This window comes from Lampetra planeri, chromosome 1 (assembly GCF_965212315.1).
Source record: "Lampetra planeri chromosome 1, kcLamPlan1.2.h2, whole genome shotgun sequence".
NCBI lineage: Eukaryota > Metazoa > Chordata > Hyperoartia > Petromyzontiformes > Petromyzontidae > Lampetra > Lampetra planeri.
In genome coordinates, this window is record NC_136107.1 from 4,440,185 (window position 1) to 4,465,609 (window position 25,425).

The 25,425-nt window shown below is 49.1% G+C and overlaps 1 protein-coding gene across 1 annotated transcript in view; it reads left to right on the plus strand.

Moving 5' to 3' along the window:
• The window catches only part of LOC144723148 (double-stranded RNA-specific editase 1-like), a 77,669-nt gene that overhangs the window by 39,099 nt on the left and 13,145 nt on the right, over window positions 1-25,425 (plus strand). Inside the window, exons 9-11 of the mRNA XM_078601715.1 lie at window positions 5,986-6,134; window positions 9,007-9,175; window positions 18,291-18,472. Of these exons, the coding sequence (XP_078457841.1) occupies window positions 5,986-6,134; window positions 9,007-9,175; window positions 18,291-18,472 (500 nt within the window). The remainder of the gene's footprint in view (window positions 1-5,985; window positions 6,135-9,006; window positions 9,176-18,290; window positions 18,473-25,425) is intronic.

Here is a 25,425-nt window from a genome sequence, read left to right on the forward strand (position 1 = left end):
AAGTCCCAAAATAATAATGTGACGAGGATCATTACGAATATTCATTAAACATAGACGAATGATAACCACGATACTAAGACCGAAGGAACTCATAAAATATAATTCAAGAATAAATGTAACACACAGGACCACATGAATGTATTGCAAACATCTCCTCAGCCACCTTTGTCTTCCAGCGGGGTCTGGCAAGCAAGGAGGGAGCAAAAAGGTCACAGGGGGGAATCGGTGCCTGACATTCCAAAGGCATCTGTTTTTTTCTGTTTGTTTTCTCTCGCAAAGAATGCGCAGAGAGGGGAGTCACGTTTTGAGTTAGGCACGGGCGCACATAGCGAACGAGCAGTCTGGGTCGAGTCGTGCTCGGTCTCGCAACTCGGCTTGCGACGCAGCGTTGCGACAGGGCTCGCAAGAGAGCTGGGGCAGATCGTGCCTCGAGGAGAGATGGGACGACGAGACGTCGTTAAGGTGACAGTCTGAGTGCAGTCTGTCCGAGTCGCGCTCGGCGTTGCGACGGGGCTCGCAAGAGAGCTGGGACAGATCGTGCCTCGAGAAGTGATGGAACGAGGAGGGGTCGTTCGAGTCGCAGAAGTCTGAGTTCAACCTGGGTCGGGGCTGCGTTTCAGCCGTGCTCCGGCTGGCGGAGCGTCGTGAGGAAACGAAACACCGATGCCGATAGCAGGTGTCGCTTCTCGCAGAACGAAATTAAGTGCGAGTGAAGCTGGCAGCTGCACGAACAAGGGAAGCACGGAGCAGAGAGAGTGACGAGTGACGACAAGCAATCAACCTGTAAAAGGGCGGAGATCGCCAAGCGTCGACCAAGCGAGCAAAGCAGAGAGCGCGAAACAGTGGAGAAAGCCTGGTCAAACGGCTGTGAGGAAGAGGACAGCGCCATCGAATGCGCCGTGTGTCTAATACACACCCAGATCAACCAGCATCAACCAAAACCGACTCGTCATCCCGCAGTGGAGAAAGAGAGTCAAAGTCTTCCGAACGAGCGCCGCCGTCAGAGCTGCAGAGAGGCGCCATTGCGCCGTCAGCTACCGAGGACCGCCAAGCGCAAGAGCAGCACGACTCGGACGTCACCGGGCGTCACCGAGCGTCGTGCCAACTCGTCATCTAGCAGTGGAGAGAGAGAGAGCGCAAGAGCAGCACGACTCGGACGTCACCGGGCGTCACCGAGCGTCGTGCCAACTCGTCGTCCAGCAGTGGAGAGAGAGAGAGCGCACAAGCAGAGACACGCCGAGCGAGGGAGCAGCAGGGGCTCGCGGCGGCCACGCCCAACCAAGAGAAAACTTCTGGCCGCTGTTTGTATCCTCCCACACCACACAAGCTAACGACACAACTCCCGGCTCTAAGAATTAATTAATATTACAAGGGGACAACGCACATACAGCACGCACACGAATGAGACTTAAAAAAAAAAATTGTCTTTGCGTTTCAAAAAGGGTTGCCATTTCGAGGTGGTGCGTTCAATATCAACTGATCGTGCAAAGCAGTTGCTGCCGTCGAGTTACATGAATAAGAAATGTTTTAGTCATTCATTTTCGTTAACTGCATAATCACGCCAATGAAGAAGTATTTTTAGTCATTCATTTTCGTTAATCGCATAATCTTGCCCATGAATTTATTGACGTATACTTGCTTTCGGATAAGAGAGTGTCATGTGCTTGTTTAGAATAAAATTGCTTAACACCAACTGTTCGAGTGCTTCTTTCCAAGTCCATGCAAAACTATCTTATTCTTGATAACTGTATCCTGTGATGAGATATGAAAATGGAGACCTAAAATAACATAAACACACTAAGATAATCAGTAAACGTTTAATCGATGATAATCGTGTTATCCTGATTGATATAACACTGGATAAACGAAGCTAAGCTTAATTATCACAACTGCACACATTAACATAATCGCAAGCATCCGCATAAATTACTACGATTATCTCCGCGATTATCATAATTTATGCATATAATTACACACATTATCATAATTTATGCATGTCAATACACACATTAACATAATTAATGCGATTTGCGCATTTTTCGGAAAATTATTAATTTTTATTATTTTTATCAAAATTTCATAACCCAACACATACAACAATGGTCCAACACTGAGTCAATAGATTTGTAGGACATGTGCTCTCCAAATAATTTCTGCAACAACATAGAATTTATTCTGTGAACAGCATCATTTTTAGGAGCCAAAATGGCCCTCTCCCGTAGCCAGAGAACATCTTGAAAGTGTTGTTGCATGTTTGGGTACACTTTTTCCTCCAGTTCCTCTTGAGAAGTGCAAAGAAAGGATGCCTTTAAACATGGTGATAAGTCCATCTGTGACTTCAGCAATAATTCTTTCATTCCCAATATCAAGAAGAGCTTCAGCAAAGTTTCCTGCCTCTTGGTCTCCATGGAGATATACACGCATGTAGTTAGTCTCAGTTTCATTGCGTGCCTCCAGAGGAACGATGACTTGATGCAGGCATTTAACTCATCAGCTTTGGTTCCTCGAAGTACCACAGGTAAGGTTTGTCGGAAGTCACCAGCCATGAGAAAAGTGACACCACCCATAATCCTGGAATTGTCGCGGAGGTCCTGCAAAGTGGTGTTGACAGCCTCAAATGCTCCCTTGTGGGACAGAGTGCATTTATCTCACACTATTAATTTACATTTCGATTTAAAGCTTTCGTGACTGCAGGGATTCATCTTCTTGGTTCTTTCGGTAAAGTCACGTAGAAGGGAAGTAATAAAATAATAGAAATAAAACATAATAAAACAATTCTCACGACGTTTCGGCCACAACGCAAGCAGCCATCCTCAGGCGAAGAATGAAACACCCCAAGCTTGGAGCGTATATTTAAGCTGGGTTAGAGGGGGGGGAGGTGGGAAGAAGAGCGCCTAAACAAAATAATTTGCATATCAAGAGGAATTCAGCATATGGAAAATGCGTAGGAGGTGGGCGGGGGGGGTTCCAAATCAATACTATGCCCGTGCATTATGCAGGATTAGCAGCATCAAAGGGGGGGGGGAAGTGGGGGAGCATTAACAAAGGAAAGGAATGTTAATAGTATGTAGCTGTAGTTACTAAACAACCACGTAAAAAACTACAGTATAAACTGCATGACAAACTAAAGTATAAACTACATAGCATCATCAGTAAACTTACTATACTCTACAATAAGCTGAGTTACTAACAGTAAGTAATACATGAAAAATTCTACGTTGTAAAAAATTATATAATATGCTTCCATCTAAACTTTATTCTCTTACATCACACGCGTCTATACCGTACTATATACTTCCATAGGCAAAACCAACATTAAATTACATACTGTATTGCTATAAACCACCCTATACCTTATACATTTTTAATATAACACTATGTATTATTCTACCCACCCTAATGTGTATCAAAATGGTTTATTACGTCCTTCCAGTGATTGCTAAGCCAGAATCCATCTTCTCGGTTAAAATTGTCTCTGTGTTTGTAAATGTGGATCGCCTCATGTACGAATCTCTCATGATAGCCAGATGGCTTGCAGAGAACCTCTGTCTTGGAGAAGTCAATGTCATGTGAGCCCACTGAGTTGTAACAGTGATCTGCCACGGCTGAGGTGTTTGTCCTACAGTGTTTCAGGTCAGCTTTATGTTCACGGATGCGGTCCGAGACATGTCGTTTGGTTTCCCCAATGTAACTGCTACAATTAAGCAGGACTTGTGCAAGGCCAGTCCCCTTTGAAATATTGCAAACAGGGTTTTCTTCATAATATAGGTTTTTGGGTCACATCGCATTATTTATAAATGTGTCGTAACCCTCCACCACCCGACACGGCCAAACAGTAGAAAATGTGTCACGTTTTTCAAAGGACAAAATAATTCACTTCTTTAGCCCACCGGTGTGCTGAAGAGATAATCAACAGCATTTAAAATTTTGAGTACGACGTTTCGCTGATAATTACAATCAGCTTCATCGCGCAAGAATGGTGAAGCTCTCCTGTTGCTTCCAGTCTTAAATAGAGTAGCATCAGGGTGACGTCATCATTTAATTCAATTCAGGGTTTTCTTGTCGGGATAGATCTAATGGAAGCTTGCATGTGGAACGGGCAGTTCTTCCTCCAGTAAGCAGAGTTGACGCAATCCCTGACGATGCCACAGCCAGAACAATTTTCTCCCTCTGGCGAACCTTAACCAGGAGCAGGTTGAGAACAAAGGTCTTCCCAGTACCACCAGGTGCATCAAGGAAAAATATGCCTCCATTTTTAGACTCAATGTCTTCCGAGATTTTCGTGTAGGCCTCTCTTTGTGCATCCATCAGCTTTGTTTCATTGTCCACAATGCATTTTAGAAGCTGTAAACCATCATAGGATATTTCACGTAGATTTTCTTGGCCAAGGGCATGCAGGTTGTCCCTGGAGGGTGTTGGTAGTCCGATAGACGTCACCATGCTGCTGCTCTATATAAGAACGGGAGACAGAGCAGAGCCTCACCATTCTGGCGAATTGCCCGATGATGCTGGATGCAATTACCAGCGAAACGTCGTACTCAAAAATTGTAAATGTTGTGGTTTCACGCTTCAACACACCGGTGGGCTAAAGCAGTGAACTATCTGTCTTTTGTCAACGTGACACTCTTTTACTGATTGGCCGTGTCGGGTTGTGGAGGGTTACGACACATTTATAAATAACGCGATCTAAACCCAAAAACGTTGATTATGAATAATATTGGTCGCGAAAGCCTACGTGTTAAACAGACGTGAGGTCCTTTCCGCCAATGGAGTGAAGTTTGTCTGCAAGGAGGATAAGGGCCTGGTTAAAGATGACATCAGAAGAGGTCACCTCGAGGTTGGGATTTTCTCGTTGAGCTGTGCAGAGGATCTCCTCACTCATGGCCTCTTTGCATTTTTCCCAGAGTCCCATGGGGTTAGATGGGCTGCAAACGTGAATAATTATGCAGAAGAGCGATCTCATCTGAGAAGGGAACTGACTAACAGAAGCCTCTGTCATAGATTTATCAAGATGCTGCTCATCGTCAAGAATTCCACAGAGATTGCATGCCTCCCTGTATGTTTCACAGACAACTCCTTCCACTGTTTTGAGGTCTTGGAAAGATGTTGGCCCTTTGACAAGGTGGAGCAGCATTCGCAGAAAGTAGCACTCCTGATTGTTGGGATGCACTGTGTAGAGTCTTACTAAGGCATCAGTTTCACCGTCACCAGCACGTTGCTTCCTTTTTTTTTGCAGTCCATGTATCGTAGGAGGGAACTTTGTGATCGAGCAGGTTGGCAGAAAATGGGTCACTTTGGCCCCAAAGAAAAAACGCCATCAGGGTTGTATCTTGTGCAGCCAGGGCCTGTTCTGACCCACACACACACGCATCGACTTACACACACATCTCGACTCACACACACATCAACCCACACTCACACACATCGACGAACACACACACAGCGACTTACACACACACACACATGGAGTTACACACACATACACATGCACTTACACACACATACATGGACTTACACACACACACATGGACTCACACGCACACACATCGACGTACACACACACATCGACTGAAACACGGTTTGTGAGCCAAATCCTTCGCAAGTGTGCGTCCACACAGAGACAGACACAGACGGACAGACAGACAAAGAATGCCTTTTATAGGTTAGATTTAGATGTTGACACTTTGTGTGGTTATGCAACAACGTATTATCACCACCAGAGCAATGCACTTTTAAATCATCTAGATTGAAAATAAATTAATTTTAGAACTTTTTTTGTCTTTAATTTCTTTGTCTACGTACGTGCAAAAAGAAGCTGTCGCCCTCACCAACACCACCTCGGCCTATTCCTCGTCCACCCTATCCTAGCCCACATGCCCATTGTTACATCTAACCCCACAAAGTCACATTGCCCGTCTTCTCAATTCCATCATCCCCCTTTTTACCCCCCGCCCCCACCTGCTCTGCTCTCACCCCCCCCCACAGCCCCGTGGCCAGCGAGCGCGATAGCTCGGTGGTGGAGGCGCGTGCAGGCGGGGGGGGCTACCGCCTGCGGCCCGGCTGGAGGCTGCATCTCTACGTGAGCACGGCGCCGTGCGGGGATGCCCGTCTCTTCTCCACGCAGGAGAAGGAGGGTGCGTGCTCCTCGGCGGTGGTGTATCAAATCCCGGCGGACCCCAGTTCGATTCCCTCGCACGGCCACCAACACCAGTGACGATTATCTGAACCGGTCATTTGGTCTCCCCTAGGTCGACTCAGCCTCAAAAGAATTACCTGGTGTGGTGTGTAAACATCACGAACCTGGCGACCCGAGTTCGACCCCCCACTCACGGCCAACTGGTGACGATTATCTGAATCGGTCATGGGGGCCTTCGCTAGGGCGACGCAGCCTCGAATGAGTAGCTGTTGTGGGAACATCGCCACTGGGGAGACAAAGGCGGCTGGGCGTGGTTTTGTGCCGTCCACCCCCACGTGTGCCGTGCCGTGCTGGTCTTAATAGCTGCTCCCTAACATCACTTGCCCCAACAGTGTGTTTAGGCTATACAGGGGATCTTTATCTTTGTGATCCTAGCCTAGCACAAGCACTTAGCGGTTGTTTGCTATTGGACACAGTCCCATCGCTGAGCTCCTCGGGCAGGCAAGGCTATGTTGGCTGGGTCATGAAACACACATGCCCACCGCATATCCAAACAGCTTTTGTTTAGTCGGATAGAGGAAACTAAACGGGCGTGGTACGGGCTAGAGAGGGGATGTTGTGATATGGTATGCGAGAATATTGAGCTGATTGAACTTGCAAATGACTGGTACCAGCGGTGTCAAGATCGGCCTCCGGGGAGAAGGCTCGGGAAGGACGTTACTGGGCAGTTAGGGACAGTCGCCCTCCAGAAAAAAACAGAGGGCAGAGGAGCGACGCTCACAGCAACGAGAGGAGCGCCGGCCGTCTAAAACGCAGAATTTGGCACAGTAGGGGGCACAGGCAGTACATCGGCCAGTCATCTCAGTCAGCCAACCCATGGCACCTGGGTCTGTCCCGTGACCTGCCAGCGAGCATTCGACACTTCACGTGGCCTGAAACTGCACCTGGTCTGACACAAGTGCCATGGTGACGTCACCGCCACTTAGTGACGAACGGGGATTGTTGTTGTTGTTGTGTTAAAAGGGCTCGAGAAAGAGGTTGGTTTGGGCCCAAGTTGTTTGATGACCAGGTGAAGGATGCGTATGGTGGGAGACTCACGGAGGGAGGGGGGGGGGGGGTAAAAGAGAGTCAGTAAATGGGGGAGGAAAGGAAGTAAGCAAAATAGGATGGATCGATGGAAGGGATAGACCCACACTTTACCCTACCAAAAGTGTAGTTCTCTAACCTCCCCGTGCTGCAATGCACCGGTGTTCCCATCCGCCGAACACGCGGGCCGATGTTTGACGCAGCTCATTAGAGGCTTCAAGCACCCATGACGAGGAATCGAACTCATTCCCATTGGAATGAGGCTGCCGTCGGGAAAAGTGGAGTGTCAAGTGAGAATGGGGATGAGAACCGGTGGAGGTAGAGTACTCTTAGCCTCATGCCCCCCCCCCGCTCTCGCCCACCAATCACGAGCCCTCCCGCGTTCCCAGCAGCCCCGCTTGACGTCGATACTCGGTTTCTCCGGCTGCTCAAACGGCCATGGATCATAATAACCCTGATGGGAATCTCGACATAACTCCGATAATTGACAAATTCAATTCACGCCCTGCGTTTTTAATTTCCCTGCGTGGACATGGCGAAGCGGGATTGCCTTCCGCTCAGAGCGGGCGGCGGCCGAGAGTGAGACTTGGACGACCAGCGAAACATCGGGGGGACCTGGTTAGCACGAGGCACGGGGTTTGAGTTAAGGTCACGTGTACAGCCTGTCTGAACATTTAGGTTTTAGGCCAGGATTATGGCAAGTATTAGGGGTAGAGCTTGACCTCGTGGCACGGTTACCTAATTGCCTGCTTGCTTCGTTACCCAGTTTGTCACAATTATCTAGTTACATTATTATTGGTTTATCCAGTTACCAACTTGCTGAGTTGCTTAGTTCTGCAGTGAATTATTTCAAGGCCCAATTATACCTGAGTGTTGCACCACGTGTGGGATGATGATGATGACCGTGGCTGCGTGCTGCACCACGTGTGGGATGATGATGATGATGACTGGGGCTGCGTGCTGCACCACGTGTGGGATGATGATGATGATGACTGGGGCTGCGTGCTGCACCACGTGTGGGATGATGATGACTGGGGCTGCGTGCTGCACCACGTGTGGGATGATGATGATGATGACCGGGGTTGCGTGCTGCACCACGTGTGGGATGATGATGATGACCGGGGCTGCGTGCTGCACCACGTGTGGGATGATGATGGTGACTGGGGTTGCGTGCTGCACCACGTGTGGGATGATGATGATGATGATGACCGGGGTTGCGTGCTGCACCACGTGTGAGATGATGATGGTGACTGGGGCTGCGTGCTGCACCACGTGTGGGATGATGATGACTGTGGTTGCGTGCTGCACCACGTGTGGGATGATGATGATGGTGACTGGGGCTGCGTGCTGCACCACGTGTGGGATGATGATGACTGTGGTTGCGTGCTGCACCACGTGTGGGATGATGATGATGATTGGGGCTGCGTGCTGCACCACGTGTGGGATGATGATGACTGTGGTTGCGTGCTGCACCACGTGTGGGATGATGATGGTGACTGGGGTTGCGTGCTGCACCACGTGTGGGATGATGATGGTGACTGGGGTTGCGTGCTGCACCACGTGTGGGATGATGATGATGACCTTGGCTGCGTGCTGCACCATGTGCGGGATGATGATGATGACCGGGGTTGCGTACTGCACCACGTGTGGGATGATGATAATGACTGGGGCTGCGTGTTCCACCACGTGTGGGATGATGATGATGACCGGGGCTGCATGCTGCACCACGTGTGGGATGACGACGATGACGACGATGATGGTGACGACTCGCGCTGGTAATGCAGTCGGCGCGGACCGGCACCCGAGGCGGCGTGCTCGGGGCCAGCTGCGCACGAAGCTGGAGTGCGGCGAGGGCACGGTGCCGGCCCGCCGCTGCCTGGAGCCACAGACGTGGGATGGCGTCCTCCAGGGAGAGCCCCTCCTCGCCATGGCCTGCAGCGACAAGATCGCTCGGTGAGCAAGCACCACGACAACGGCAAACAACGAGACCTCCAGCCACCGCCGTCTTTCGCCACTATGTGGCGGTGACGCCACCACGGTGCCTGTGTCAGGCTAGGTGCATTCAAGATTTGAAGCTTTCGTGACTGCAAGGATTCATATTCTTAGGTTTTTTTCGGTGAAGTCACGTAGGTAAAAAAAATTAAATTAATAAAACTAAAATAAAATAAAAATCACGACGTTTCGGAGGCAACACAAGCTTCCGTCTTCAGGTGGAACCGTCACAGCCACGATAGCTAGACCTAAGAATATGAAGGCTAGGTGCAGTTTAAGGTCACAATACGTTGTCGAAAGCTCGCCGACAGGAGGTCACGGGAAAAGGCCCGGATGTTATGGGTTGACTGACTAGGAAGTGACTGACTGACTCTTCCCAGATCAGCACGCTCGCACGCAAGAGACAAAGATCCCCCATGTAGTCTGTGACAGTCTGTAAGGGCAAGCGCTGTTAGCGAGCAACTATGAAGGCCAGCACAGCACACGAGTGGGTGGGTGGTCAACACCACGCCCGGCCGCCTTTGTCTACCTAATGGCGATGTTTACACATCACACCATTGACTCATTTGAGGCTGAGTCGACCTATGGGAGGTCCAAGACCCGTTCAAATAATCGTAACTGGTATTGGTCGTGAGGGGCAATTGAGGTTCGTAGCGCAGTGCGCTAACCGCGACACGATTGTTCCCCACGCCCGCAGACACGCACACACACAGGTACACATGCGCACACACACAGGTACACACGCGCACACACGCACAGATACCAACGTTTGAGTGCCGTTAGCGAGCACCTACGATGGTCAACCAGGCACACTAGGCTGTCATGTCGATTGCACGGAGCCTCTGTCTCTCCAATAGTGATGTTTGCACACTGCACCAGTTACTCATTTCAGGCTGAGTCGACCGAGTGGAGGCCCAGGAAAAGGCCACATAATCTCCAACCGTCATTGGTCATGTTGACCACCCCCACTCTCTTGCGTGCTCGCTAACAGCACTTTCCCCAACATCCTGTTGAGGCTACACGGAGGATCTTTGTCTTTTTGCTTGTCAGAGGAGAAGGGAGGGGAGAGGAGTTGGAGCAATTGGTGATCACGCCATCCTGTTCCCGACACCGGCTGCGAGTGACGCTCCGCAAAGCTTTGAGCGCGTCGCAAAGGATTACACGGCACAGTTTAAGCAGATCGGGCGACTTAGAGGCAGCTCGTTTTAATGGAAGAGTCCGGAGGATTGCGGTGCAGGAGGCAGATGTGAGGAGTGCGGCGCAGGGGGCTTTTTGAGGAGCCATGAAACATAGGTTTGTTTTTTTACGGAAAAAAACGGCACGTCTACACAAGCCCATTTCCACTTTCCCCACCCCCGTAGAGCTTAAACCGCGAGCAAAGTCAGAACCGCTCCCCTCCCACCCAGGTCTCCCTCTCTCTTTCTCTCTCGCCGCACGGTCATCTGCAGGGTTTCCACACACACACACAAAGCGCCGTTAGCGAGTAGCACCTAAAAAGGTTGGAACGTCGCACGAAGTGGTGTTGTGGCTAGCACTACGCATTTGTCTCCCCAGTGGCGATGTTCACACACAGCACCAGGTACTCATTTGAGGCTGAGTCGACCTAGGGGAGGCCCGTGACCTGTTCAGATAGTCGTCACTGGTGTTGGTGGTTAGCACACTGCACATAGCGCAGTGTGCTAACCACCACACTACCGCTCCCACACTCACATGTAAACACACATACACGTATATAATATACTAGCGGGAAGTACCGGCGTTGCCCCGGCGAAAAAGACACACATCGACTTACACACACACATCGACTTAAACACACACAGACATCGACCCACACACACAAACACATCGACTTACACACGCACATATGGACTTAAACACACACATCGACTCACACACACACACACACATCGACTCACACACACATCGACTTACACACACACACGCATGGACTTACACACACAGACATCGACTTACACACACCCATTTGAACTTTTCTATTTACCAACTCAGTTTGTAAAGATTAGTTTTCTATGTACGTAATGTTAGGGAAAGAACCATTGAAGAAGGAAAATGCAAACAATTGTTAATGCACCTTGGAGGATCAGCACACTGTCATCAAAAGGTGAAGGTCATACTTCACTTGTATGATATACCTTCATGTTGTATTGAATGTTACGAGTCATAAGTAAATGCTTAATGGGATAAAAAGACGTAAGTATTTGTACTGTAGTTTGTATCACTGTTGTTTTTAACGGTACTGTGGCTATCAACAACAAGGCAACTCCTATGACTAATTGGGAATGGGACGCAAGCGTAGGATTGATCACCCTGTCGCTGGCCGCCTTTGGGGAGGGTGTATAGTGTGAAAGGCCGAAACACCCTAGGAACCAAAGGGTCACTACTGACGATGCGCTCCCCAAATTTCACCAGGCTCACTGTTCATGAACTCTTGGAAGTGCTTGCACAAAGGATAGTAACATCTCATCCTGTGTTCTTTGGAATAGTAAGGCGCTTGAGGAAGCACAGTCGATATATAATTTGTAATAGATAAATCGGGTAAATGGGTAGAAGGGAGGAGGTAGGGCAGGCAATGGCCGTGGCGAAATAAGAACAGCGCGCGGGCGGTGCCGCAAACAACCGCTGGCAGCCATGCCACCGAAATGTTGGCCGGTAGGCGCGGGTGCAGGCAGGAGACCCGGGAAGGAAGCGATGTGAAGGCAACACAGGGCAGCGAGGTGTGAGCGCGGCTCAGCGAGCACCGGCCGACAGCAGGCGTGGGGCAAAGCAGCACACGTGGGAGGGGAGACGCGCCCCCAACCAAAGCAAGAGCCTCTCCAATGTAATGAAACACAAAATAGGGCCTCTCTAATATAATGAAACTGCCACTTATTGCTGAGCCGCATCCCCCGCTATCAAATAGCCTCTTTGTAAACGATGTTTCTGGTCTTGCCTGCTGGTGCAAAGTAATGTAAATATTTGTCATTTCCTGCACGAGAGCATCCAACATAAAGTTGGCCATGAGAAAAGCACGGAGTTGACACATTCAGTCACAACACTTTTAAAGATTGTCCTTGCGCCTTGTTAATGGACATTGCAAAGCTGAGCTGGATGGGGAATTGAAGCCTCCTAAAATGAAAGACTGTGTCGTTTGGCATCATAGGTATGCGAGGGAGAAAGACACTTTTAGAATTGCCTGTAATGATTGTAGCTTCGTTAACATTAGAATTTAATTCTTAGACAATTAACCTTGTGCCATTGCATAGTCTATGTGGGTCCAAGTTTCTGAATAGCAAAACAGGTGCCCCAATTTTTAGTAGTAAGTTGTGTGGAGGAACACCCGGGAGCTGTCGAGAATTCAAGAATTCAACTGGATAGTGAACAATTTGATCATGGGCCAACACTGAGTCAATAGATTTGTAGGACTTGCTCTCTCCAGGTAATTTGTGCAACAGCATGGAATTGATTCTGTGAACAGCATCATTTCTTGGAGCCAAAATAGCCCTCTCCCGTAGCCAGCTAACATCTTGAAAGTGTCGTTGCATGTTTGGGTACACTTTCTTCTCCAGTTCCTGTTCTGTAGTGGAAAGGATGCCTTTAGACATGGTGAGAAGTCTATCTGTGCCAAATTTCTCACATTAACATCACTAGCCCCACCCACTTCGTTTATGACCCTTGGGCTACACCCATTTCAAACCTCTAAAACAGCCTGGTTCAGCAGCTTTCCCCCTCTTTTTTCTCCTGATGAAGATTGCTTGTGTTGCGATCGAAACGTCGTAGTTTTTTGTTTTTAAAAAAATGTGTTCTACATGACTTTACCGAAAGACCCAAAGAATATGAATTCCTGCAGTCACGAAAGCTTTAAGTCAAGATTTAAACTAAACACACTGAAAATAGTTAGTGACGTAAAGTCCTGCTCGCAAGAGGAAAGTTTACGAGGCAAAAGCCACAATGGCTGTACTTTATTGTCTTAAGGAAATTAAATATGACAGTTAGTACCCAGGGAAAAAAGCGTGTTACACGGTGTCTATTAACTGTCATAAAACATTGGTTAATGTGTACACTGTATTCTGAAAAATTCAGCAATAGAAATGAGAGAAATAAGATAAATGTATGTTTGAAGGGAGCTGTGAATCCGTGTGTCCAGACGAAAGAGAAATCCCCCCTCACCGAACGCGTGTGACTTGGTAGGGGCCCTCCCCCCCCACGGAACGCGTGTGAGTTGGTATGGTCGAGCGCGCGCTAGCTAATAAATAAATAACCTAAAACAGCACTAAATGGCGAATTGAACCACTTTAAAGGTGACGGACGCGAAATCAGAAAATAACGGTGGCTCAGCAAGGGGCTTGTGGCGTGGAACCCGGCTATTTTTTTCTTCCGTCAAGCCCACGATTCGCGAGCCAAATCCTTCGCAAGTGTCGGGCCGCACACACAGACAGACAAACAATGACATTTATAGGTTAGAAGCAGGGGCGGTTTCTTCATTAGGGCGATTGGGCGACGCACCACCAACGTCATTCAACCACAGAGTCACGCTAGCCGTCACTGTGCCTCTGGATATAGTCCAATCAGCGTCATGCTACGTTCTGTGGAGTACCGCCTCTTTTTGGGCAATTTCCCTCCAGCTGAGAATCGCCCCGAGTGGCCCCATAGACTTACATTCAAAGATGTTTTTTTTCGAACGGGGGCGCTGCAATGCATTCTCTATGGCTTCCGGGAGGGCTCGCCCTAACGTGCTTTCGTCATCATACGTGCTTACGGCATCATACGTAAGCACGTTTCGTCCAACAATATAATTTGTCGCCACCTAGTGGAATCTTTAATAAAATAAACTTGAGTGGTTTGTTTTAATAGTGAGTTTAGAAACAAACAAGATGTATTGTAAGAGTCACTTTATTTTTCATTAATATTAAAGAAGTGAAGTTGCCTTTGCATGCTTAAGCTGTTAATTTATCCATTGCATGGTTGGACCTTATCCTTATCAATCATCCAGACCTTTGCCCCCCCTGAGAGATTTTGCAGGAGCCGCCACTGGTTAGAAGAGAAGAATAATGGGGGGGGGGGACGGGGACGGAGCAGTGCATGGATGCCCTAAGCCAAAGCCATAAGGTCCCATTATAATCCGGGGTTCGCACTTGAGCAAATACATTTAAGGCTTGGAGAGAGATTGCAGATTTGTTTGCGATGCTTGCCGGCACGCGTTGGCGAGGGTGGCAGGAGGGGGAGAGAGACGAGGGATATTGCAAAGCGGCGGGCGGATGAAGAGGTGGAGAGATCGTGGATCGCACGCCTCGCGTGAGCTCAACGCCGCAACGTGCACGGCGCTAACCGACGCCCTCAAGGTGATCTCTTGACGTCACGATGGGGGAGAGAGAGGTGGTGATAGAGGGGATCTCAGTGGGTGACGGGGTGTATGTACGTTGAACTTCTTTCGCACGTGCTTAGCCAACCGTGCTAATCGGAGATGCGGGGGGCAGGTCAACAAACTAAATACCAAAATCAGAATATGTTTTCCCTTTTTTTTTTTTGGCAACAAAACAGTTGTGTTAAGATGTTAAAACACCAAACTGAAACCTTTGACAAGGAATCATCGTGTCTGCATTAACCACAATGCTTGTGGTCAGAATGCAAACAAAAAACGTATTCTGATAGTATATGCATTGTCTTTGAAACTGATTGGTCCACACCAGTGACAGTTTTTTTTTAGCCTAGTCTCAAAACGGTGTTAGAACAGAGGACGCTAAAAGACAATGCACTATCAGAGTAATGAGAGCATCTACATCATGGGACCTCCTTTGCCAGGACCAAAATATGAGAATAGGTTTTCCCCTTTTTTCTGTCAACAAAAACTATCACTACTTTTATTTCACCAGGTAAGACCCACTGAGGAATAGAGATATTTTTCAGAAGCAACCTGGCCACATGTGGTAATGAAGTGGCTGATCGTGTGGAAATGTATAGCAGCCAAATACTCGAAACGGATGTTTCTCAATGTGGAGGAAAAACCCGGAGGATCCTAATCAAAATCCATGCACCCACGGCGAGAAAGATACGCAATCTCCAAATATGCAGGCGTCACAGTCGGGATCGAACCGATGGCCCTCCTGTATACCAGGCGAGGTAGTTAACATCTCGCAGTCAGACAGGGGACAACACTGAGCATTGCGTGCTCTACTCGGCAGGCAGCTGTCACGTGCGGTGCCTTGTGCGTTGGGTGACTGTGTGGTCTATGCTACGAGATTTCGCTTTGTGCCCTTTTTTAAAATCCTTTATATTAAGTTCACTTGCTTGCTTGCTTGCTTAGGACCGTGCAAATATTTCGGTCGTTTTTAAACCCACTTCCTGTGATCCAATCGAGCTGATATTTTCCGCACAGACTCGTTGTGCGTGACAATTAATGTTCGTGAAATTTTTTTCCCAAAATTTTACACTTTTTAGGACAAAAATATTATATTTAATTACCAATTGCTTAATGCTGCAATGCAATCATCTGACCCATAGGTGGCAGCCATCTCAAGCCAGAGGACGAGAGGACTCTAGCCGCCACGCATATAAAGGATTTATATTGAAAAACTTTGTTTTTACGGGTTATTCTTGTTTCGGATCGCATCTCTCGCATAAGGCGAGAGAAACCTGTATAGTGGGTTGATGGTCTCAGCCCGATCAGAAAATATTACCATTATATTCATGTTAAATGTAGTTTATCAATACATTTTGCTGAAATTCGAACTCTGAAAATAAAATTTAAAAAATCTCAACGTGACAAACGATATTTGCAGGGCATAGAGAATGTGTATTTTTAGTGTGAATGAATAGCTCTATAAATTAATAAATAGCCTATAACCAAAGGTGGAGTAGTGGCACAGCAGTTAGCGCACTAGTCTTTGAATACGATGAACTGAATTCAATTCCCGAGCCAACGGCTAACATCCGTGGCAAGTGATAGCCCCCCCCCCCCCACACTCCCGCTTTCCCTATTTGACCAACCCGCACTGAACAGCCTATGGTCATAAAACCCCCACAAGGAACACGGTGCAGTGAGGCATCCATCCAGCAGTGGATGGACCAAGAAGCAGTGAATTACTTTTCTTTTATACATTCACGCGGAACTGGGCTCAAATCAACATCGGCTGCGGCTGCTGCTGTTCCTGTGATGTTTCGCTCAGCCGGGAGCTGCTGCCGTGAGCTTCAGCGACTCAGGGGTAAACAGCGGCGCGCAAATTAAAATATTAATCGGACAAACAGCGCAAGAAGTGGATTTGGCAAAATCCCTGGGTATTCTGCCAGGGCGAAGGATCCGATTGGCATCGCTGCAACGCACGCTGGTAAACGTTTATTTAACGCCGCCTGCTATTTTTTGATAATGCCGTTAAAATATAGGCGGACGCCACGATTCAGTAGTTTCGTAATTTAGTTTGTCTTGTAATTTTTATTCGGTTTACTTCGTGAGAACTTTTTTTCTTTTAGTCAAGTAAAGAATTAATTGAAATGTAACCCAGATCTCCCCCTTACAAAGGTGAATGTCGTCGAAATGAGTTCTCACCTGCTTCTACAGATAGTTGACGCTGCTATTGATAATGCATTGCGAGATCTCTTGTAAACTGACCAGTCTGGGTCGGTCTTGACAAGTTTCGATTTAACCAACACATTTTCTATCCACATTCTACTGTGCTACAGAGCACCGCTGTATATGTGTAAATCACCTCCTCTGAGCCCAGTAAACTCCCCTGCATACGCGTTTAACACGTACTTTACCCACTGAAATCAGTTTTTTTCCATCCGATTTTTGGTGAAAACTTACACGCATGCTTCCATCTCTCACAACGACGTTATCATGGCCCTCGGTCCTGCACACGGGCGTACGAGGTGCTGTCCGTGGTGCTGAAGATGGGGAGCGGTGGTGCAGTGGTCTGCGCCCTAGGCTACGAACCTGGCTACCTCGATGTCCTTCTCAACCACACGGCTGTCTCTACAGTTCCATCTCGCGACCTCCCTTCCACGAGCAGTGGCATGAGCAAGCAATAGCAGGGCTGTGCCTTTTGAGGCCATCCATTTAGTACGTACGAAAAAAATCTGTCAAAACTTGACCCCTCCCCCACTCCCTGTACCCACGCGTACTTTTTACACCCCCCACTCCCACCTGCGTACGTACGCTTGACGCACCCCCTCCCCCCCCCCTCGAATCCTATAGAACGGCCGATATTTAATCCACGCAGAAACGATCAAGGATTAATAATATTAACGTGTTGAAGCAAACAGTCCACCGCCGGACTATCTAACTCAGTTGAAGGCCAATGTAGACAAATGATTATCGAAGCATCACCCCCCCCCACGCCCCGTTTCCTATGCGTACGTACATTGTCAGTAGACCCCCCATACCGAAGCGTACGTATTTGGGTTAACCCCCCCCCCTCCCCCTCCAGGCGTACGTACTAAATGGATGGCCCCTTACCACCGTTACCACCTTTCCCACACTTATCAGTATTTATACCGTTGTCGTTGTTATCGATGCGTGCGTGCGTGCGTGTCTGGGTGTGTTTGGTGAGGTGGGGGCGGGAGGAAGCGGGAGTCTAGCGGTTAGCACGACGCTGTACTACGAACCCGGTGATCCGAGTTCGATTCGCCCACAAACACCAGTGACGATTATCTGAACCGGTCATGGGCCTCCCCTAGGTCGACTAAGCCTAAAGTGAGTACCTGGTGCGGTGGATAAACATCGCCACTCGGGAGGCAAAGGCGGTCGGGTGCGTGATGCTGGCCTCCCACCCTCTCGTGTGCCACAGTTCCGGCCTTCACATGTGCTACTGACGAACAGCACTTGACCCAACAGGTCTGTTACAGCAGCCCTTTTGCCCACTTCAGAAATTGTTTCTTCCTGTGGTTGTCCCACCTGATGACGGACCCTTGTGTTGGGCCCGAAACGTCGAGATTTAATTTATTTTATTTCATACCCACGTGGCCTTACCGAAAGAACCAAAGAGGATGGATCCCTGCAGTCACGAAAACTTCAAATCTAGACAGGTCAGTTAAGGCTACACGGTGGGTGGGATCTCTGTCTTGCGCGTGTGTCTCTGTGCAGATGGAACGTGCTGGGCGTGCAGGGCGCCCTGCTCAGCCGGCTTCTGGAGCCCATCTACCTGCATGGCCTGGTGCTAGGCAGTCTCTACCGCCCGCAGCACCTGTGGCGAGCGGTGTGCGCGCGCGTGCGTGGCGTCACGCACCTTCCCGGCCCCTACCGCCTCAACGCGCCGCGCCTCGCCTGTGAGTCTCTCACGCGCCCGCTCATTAACCGCCCTCGGGTTCTCAGGTCGAGATCGAGACGTCATCGTGGCCACGGCGATTGAGACCACCCACCGCAGAAGAATGAGATGTTATCTTGAGGTGTGAAGCTCTTTTTCACAGATCTCAAATAGTTTTCACAGATGCCCAGTAGACTGCACCTTCAGATCCCACAGCAGCTGCTGCACGGTAGAGACACGCGGCACATTCGTCTATTTACGTATCATTTTACTTTATTGTTAGCTCTCTGTACAAAATAATGTTTAAAAAATTCAAAATTCGTAGATATACTCAGCGACATCCCAGCTATGCCCTGGCAGTGTCATCCCACCATCTGCTCTTGGACTCAAACAAAAACCCATAGACTCACCTAGGAACTCATACATTCAAACAGGAACCCACAGACCCATGTATCTGTGCTCACAGTCTAATCCTCTCAGTCGCGGACCTCAGGAAGACCACTCCAGCGTCTGTATCGGCTATCCCCCCCCCTTCCTGCATCTCACCCTGCACGCGTGTCCAACCCAGCGCAGCCGTTTTTTGCCAACTCACATCGACAACAATCTTCCAGACTTGTGCAATTGAGTCTCCCGTCTTGCCACAAATTTCCGAGCGTCTGTCATAGACGCCTGGGCTCAAATGCCAGCAACTTATTTTCGAGGCGCTTACTAACCGTCCATCTCTCTGATCCGCACGGTGACAAAGACAACAATGATGCCCCAAACACCATTCTCTATAGGCTCAGCCGTTCTTCTCTGCTCTTCCCCAGTCATCAAAATATAAACAAATACATATTTATTCAATTTCTCTCTTGGCATTCCAAACCAATATTACGATCCAGCAGCATTTTTTTTTCAAGTAAGAAAGTTCTGGACCGGAATTTACCCTAAAACCATATTGTCTAATATTCCAATAAACATTGAATGTTGGTTGAACGTTGTCCCAACTTTGGATCAACGGTTCCAACCACATTCTAACGTTTTCCTGACGTCGCCATGTTTATTGGGATACTATGTTACTCTTACTCAACGGCCTTTGTCCCAAAGGAAGCTCCCACGGTGACCTTGCTGCCACACACATTCGTGATCTAGGATTACATCTCTTCAAGAAAGCCATTGTTAGCATTCCCCGCCTTTGGAGGTACCGATTAAGCAGCTGTGGGCCGATGGCTTTAACGGCGCCCCCCTCCTGTTCGCTGGGACGTTCATCAGACAACCACTAAACAACGCTTATTTGTAATGTGCCCCACAGATAATTAGGTTCGGCTCGGGGCTTCGCTGATTTACGCTCGAGCGTTAAAAGCGTGCAGCTCACCAGACACCCGCACACATTTTCCACCGTGGCTGATAAAGAGGTGGTGGGGGTGGGGGGGGCATTGTAGAGAATCGTACACAGACCGTCGAGTTACGAACAGGGCCTGCCTCGCACGCGTGTGATCTCTACGTACAGAGCCGAGTTATATACCACGGCAAGTCACGCAAAGGTTGTAACGCCAAACTGGATTCGTACAAAAAAACACGATTGGAGAAGATTTACAAAATGTAACCAACTTATAAACTAAACTATTTTTTCTTAACTAACCTATTTTTATTTTACCAGGCAAGGTCCATTGAGCTGTAGATATTTGTTTCGGAAGCGACCTGGCCACAAATGATAGGTCAACGAAGTGGCTTATCAACGTGAGCATTTAATACAGCCAAATACTCTTAAGTTATGAAGACAATATAATGACCGTCTACAGATGTAATGCGAATGTGTATACCGACCTTCGGTCAATCCATCGCTGGGTAAGGGCGACGACGTATCGTGCTATATCTACTGCTGGATGAAGGCCGCCTCTTGTTGTGCCAGATATGGGGGCTACCTGAGTATACTTCACTACGTTGGGTCAGTTCCAAGCACAGCTCGGAGATAATTGTTCAAGTGTGAAATGTACTTTTTTTTAACCGCGTGGGTGAGAACTCAAGAGAGACCAGGATAGAGTCCCATTTGCAAGAGGTCACCTTGATTAGCAAAATTATAAGAGCAAAAAAATACGGCAATCAATCGAGCAAATAAGTCAAAACAAAAACAGCTGCGGTGGTACTTGAGCCACTGATATTAGCCGTGGCCACAAATCAAAATCAGCTGTCCGTCAGGGTCATAGTGCCAGTGCCCTAACCGCTGCGCCACCGATCCACTCCCAAAGCACGAGACGCTTGGAGCAAAGCAATCTACGAAATTATATAAAAGCGCGAACCCTGAACGGATATGGAAAATGCCAAAGTTGGATTTTTGGCTTCTTCAAAAACTCACCACACATTTATGGGGACATTTTGGCCGTCTGTTTTGCCGTCGTCACAGAACCTTTTGGTACCATCCATAGCTCCGGCCCCCACCGCTCCTTGTAAATGAGTGATTTAACGAGCCGGGGGAGTGTGGGGGGGGATTACGGCAGCGCTCGAGCGAGCGCGTCCAAAGCCACGATGGAACGAGTCGCGTCCATCCGCTCCGCACGTCGCTTCCACCACGACGACGCGTGCTGTAGCGAACAATCCGATTCAAGCCTCCCCCCACAAACCATCCACCGCCCCCCCCCCCAAGTGCCCCCCCCCCCCGCGCCAATCAACGAACTCCCCCGCGTCCAAACAGCAGCTGCTGCTGCTGCTGGTGGCTGTGTGAACCTGACGCGTCTTTAGGTAAAATTGCCCTCCCTTGAGCTGGTTGGTTGTACACCAACGGGTAGCTCGGGCCGATCCACTGCGAGTCGTGGGCGATGTTTAACCACGCTTCACGGGGAGCATGGAAGTACAGGACAGTATCGCAATGGATGCTGTTGTACGGCCCTGTTGTCTAAACCCCAATGGTTTCAATGATGTGGCGACCCTCAGCAATAATGTGGTGAGGGTCGCCACACAAGAATCTCCGCACCCTACCCAAGCAAACGACCCACACACCCCACCCGGTCCAATACCCCACCCAATAACCCAGCCAGCGAACCCACAGCCGCCGAACAACTCACCCACCCCAACAACCCCAACTCGAGCTGACTAAACGTCGACACATTCCCCCCCCCCCCCATGCTCCCCGCACAGCCCCCACCCACCCCCCTCACACAGACCCCCCACCTCCCACACATTCCCACCCCATCCCCCCCCATACTGCCCCCCCCCCCACCGCGCACAGCCCCACCCCACCCTCCCTCACAGCCCCCCTCCCCCCACACAGCCCCCCCCTCATACAGCCCCCCCCCCCATACAGCCCCACCCTCCCTCACAACCCCCCCCCCCATACAGCCCCCCCCATACAGCCCACCCCCCGCACAGCCCCACCCCACCCTCCCTCACAACCTCTCCCCCCCATACAGCCCACCCCCCGCACAGCCCCACCCCACTCCCCCCACACAGCCCCACCCCCCACACAGCCCCCCCCCCCATACAGCCCCCACTGCACCCCAGGCGTCTCAAGGACGCTCCGCCAGCCCCCCGCACCCTTCCCCCCGCCCCCTCTTGCTGTGGTAATTAACGATAAGACCCCGGCGACGCTAATAGGAATGGACCCGTCGCCTTATCAGTGCCCGGGTTATCTGGCGTAATGAAGGCAAGCGGCACAGGCTAATGCGATTTCAAGGATTGCAGATGGAGATAAGATGTGTGGCGGGTGCTATTTCAAGCGCAATTGTTGCTACAGAATTATCATCATCAGCAGCAGCAGCATTACGATGATGAGTATTAAACATCGTGCATTAAGACAAAAAAAATAGGGGTTAAGCTGCGTAGATTCGTCACGTGATTATGATCAGTAGAAGCCATGCACAATCCACTGCTGGATTAAGGGGTCCCCGACCTGTCACCCCATGTCTCACTGTTCTGCGATGCTACATTCGCAACACGCACCTGAACGTCGAGCTCATTCCGTCGTCACATTTCCGGGGTGGCTGCTACTCCGTTCTTAGCCTCGACCATCGGCCAATCATTCCAAGGCCATAATTATAATATGTTATAATATATATTATTAAATGCTCAAAATGTCCCCCCAATATATTGCTATAAAATTTGTTTTTGCTATGCTATGTAAATAAAAACAACAATTTGCTAAACCTTGGCCACAATATCTGGACTTGTCTTCATATAAATCAATGCATAGATTTATGTTTATATGATTGTGGTTATGGTTGTACTTTATTAATCCCTAATCTCTGCCATTACATACAATGAAACAAGAAGTGGTAAAAAGTTAAAACAGAGCAATGTAATACAATACACTATTAGACATTATTGTAAAAAAAAGTCTATCCCATGTGTTCGTGAATTTTTTTTTATTTTAGGCAGGAAATTAGTTTTCAAATTTTGATATTTTTCTGGGTTGGGATCCCCAGACACCCTGGAAGATTTGGTCCCCCCCCCAATGTCGACTCCATGGCTACGGCCTTGCATCATTCCATCCAGCGACGCGTCCTGCCGAAACCCACTTGACTTTTCTTAACAGTCGATGTGATTGTGTCTGAGCTGCGTACATCCTCCAAACCACGTGGTCCTCTCTCTGGCTCTCAAACGTCATTTGAAGCCTGCAACTCGCCACGTGTCAGCTCTTGGTCGCCTATGCTTTATCAATGGCCTCATCCATATGTTTATTCCATATCTGCACAAACGAAGTGAGAGATAGTATTGGTCTATCGGCCGATTGTCACACTTAATGTGCAAATTTTACATATATTTTACCCACCCTCAGAAAGGTTCGCGTGCATTAGCAAACACTGCTAGCTATAACACACTCTCTGAAAAGCCTATTACTTAGGTGTGGTTGTCACACCTGGTGACGATTGCTTGCGTTGCAATCGAAACGTCGTGATTTAATTCATTTCGTTTTTATTTTTACTTTATTTTATTTTTTCACCTACGTGACTTTACCGAAATAAAAAAGAATATAGGAGGATCCGGCTACGTGTTTTGCAATAGGTGGCGATGATTGCTACGTAGATTCTGATTCAATACTTTTAGGTGTCACACGATGACCTACTCTTGCGAACGACATCACAGGATCTCCAACAACGTTCACTCTGAAGTATGATTAGTATGATATGGTAAAAGAGAAATGGTCCAGTTTTTAATAGTTTAAGTTGAGTTTAACACGTAGGCTTTCGCGACCAATATAATCCATGATAGAGGGTTTTTTGTTGGGTTAGATCGCGTACATATATAAATGTGTCGTTAAACCCACCACCACCCGACACAGCCAACTAATAAGGGTTGTCACGTAAACAGAACGTGGCCAATTCGTCACTAGTACAGCACCACCGGTGTGTTGGAGAGCCAAGCCACAACAATAACAATCTGAGTACGATGTTTCGCCAGGAATTACAACTAGCTTCATCACGAAAAAGTTCAAGTTTAGTTTGTTACGAGAATTCGGAACGGAAGACGATTTATGTGCGATCTTCTGCCACAATATCCGACCGCTCTTTCGCTCACGCCGCGCCGCTGGCTTGGAGTGTAACAATAGTCTTAGGTACATTTTTTTTTGTAAGTGTGTAATTTTCTCGGTGTGGCCGCTGGGACTATTATATAATGGTAATTGTCAAAACGTGTAATACACATCCCTTGGTGCGGTGCGTAATCACAGCTAATTTAAAACGTTCAGCGAGGAGTGGCGGTGGAGGTGAGAAACAGTTTTCTGAATTGCGCGGAGGCCACGCCGCGGGTCGCACTTGAACATTGATGCCAAATCGATCGCGCGCCTCGGTCGGGGTGGGGAGGGCAGTCGTGTGGGAGTCGTGGGGGGTTTGTCGCGGCTCTGGTGGTGGGCGCACGAGGGGAGGGGTGAGGGAGAGGTGGGGGCCGGTGGCTCGAGAGAGTGAGACCCAACTGAATTTGGGGGTTGATTATTGTTGATGCAATGCCGTTGATTAAAGTTAATGCAATTTTACAAGGCCACTACAAATGTGGGTTTACAGTATATCGCGTCTCAAGGCTCGGGTGCGACAATACTGGGCGTATTTAGAGGGAGGCCGTCAGCCATGGAGAAGACGAGAGGCAGATCCTGAAGCTGAACAAGGCCATGGAGTCGACAGCACGAGTGGCTGGCAAGCTCCAGACTAATGGGGGCAGCAGAAGAGAATCAGAGACCTCCCACTGAGCCAAAGGTGACTGGGTGGCTTAGACAGAAGTCCTTGGTTGAGATGAGAGGGGAGAGGTAGGAGAGTGCGTGGAGGGGAGTAGAGTGAGATGAGAGGGGAGATGTAGGAGAGTGCGTGGAGGGGAGTAGAGTGAGATGAGAGGGGAGAGGTAGGAGAGTGCGTGGAGTGGAGTAGAGTGAGATGAGAGGGGAGAGGCAGGAGAGTGCGTGGAGGGGAGTAGAGTGAGATGAGAGGGGAGAGGTAGGAGAGTGCGTGGAGGAGAGTAGAGTGAGATGAGAGGGGAGAGGCAGGAGAGTGCGTGGAGGGGAGTGGAGAGAGGGGAGAGGCAGGAGAGTGCGTGGAGGGGAGTAGAGTGAGATGAGAGGGGAGAGGTAGGAGAGTGGGTGGAGGGGAGTAGAGTGAGATGAGAGGGGAGAGGTAGGAGAGTGGGTGGAGGGGAGTAGAGTGAGATGAGAGGGGAGAGGTAGGAGAGTGCGTGTAGGGGAGTAGAGTGAGATGAGAGGGGAGAGGCAGGAGAGTGCATGGAGGGGAGTAGAGTGAGATGAGAGGGGAGATGTAGGAGAGTGCGTGGAGGAGAGTAGAGTGAGATGAGAGAGAAGAGGTAGGAGAGTGCGTGGAGGGGAGTAGAGTGAGATGAGAGGGGAGAGGTAGGAGAGTGCGTGGAGGGGAGTGGAGTGAGATGAGAGGGGAGAGGTAGGAGAGTGGGTAGAGGGGAGTAGAGTGAGATGAGAGGGGAGAAGTAGGAGAGTGCGTGGAGGGGGTAGAGTGAGATGAGACGGGGGGGAGTAGGGCAGGTTTTCCAAACCCGTCCTCGCGACCC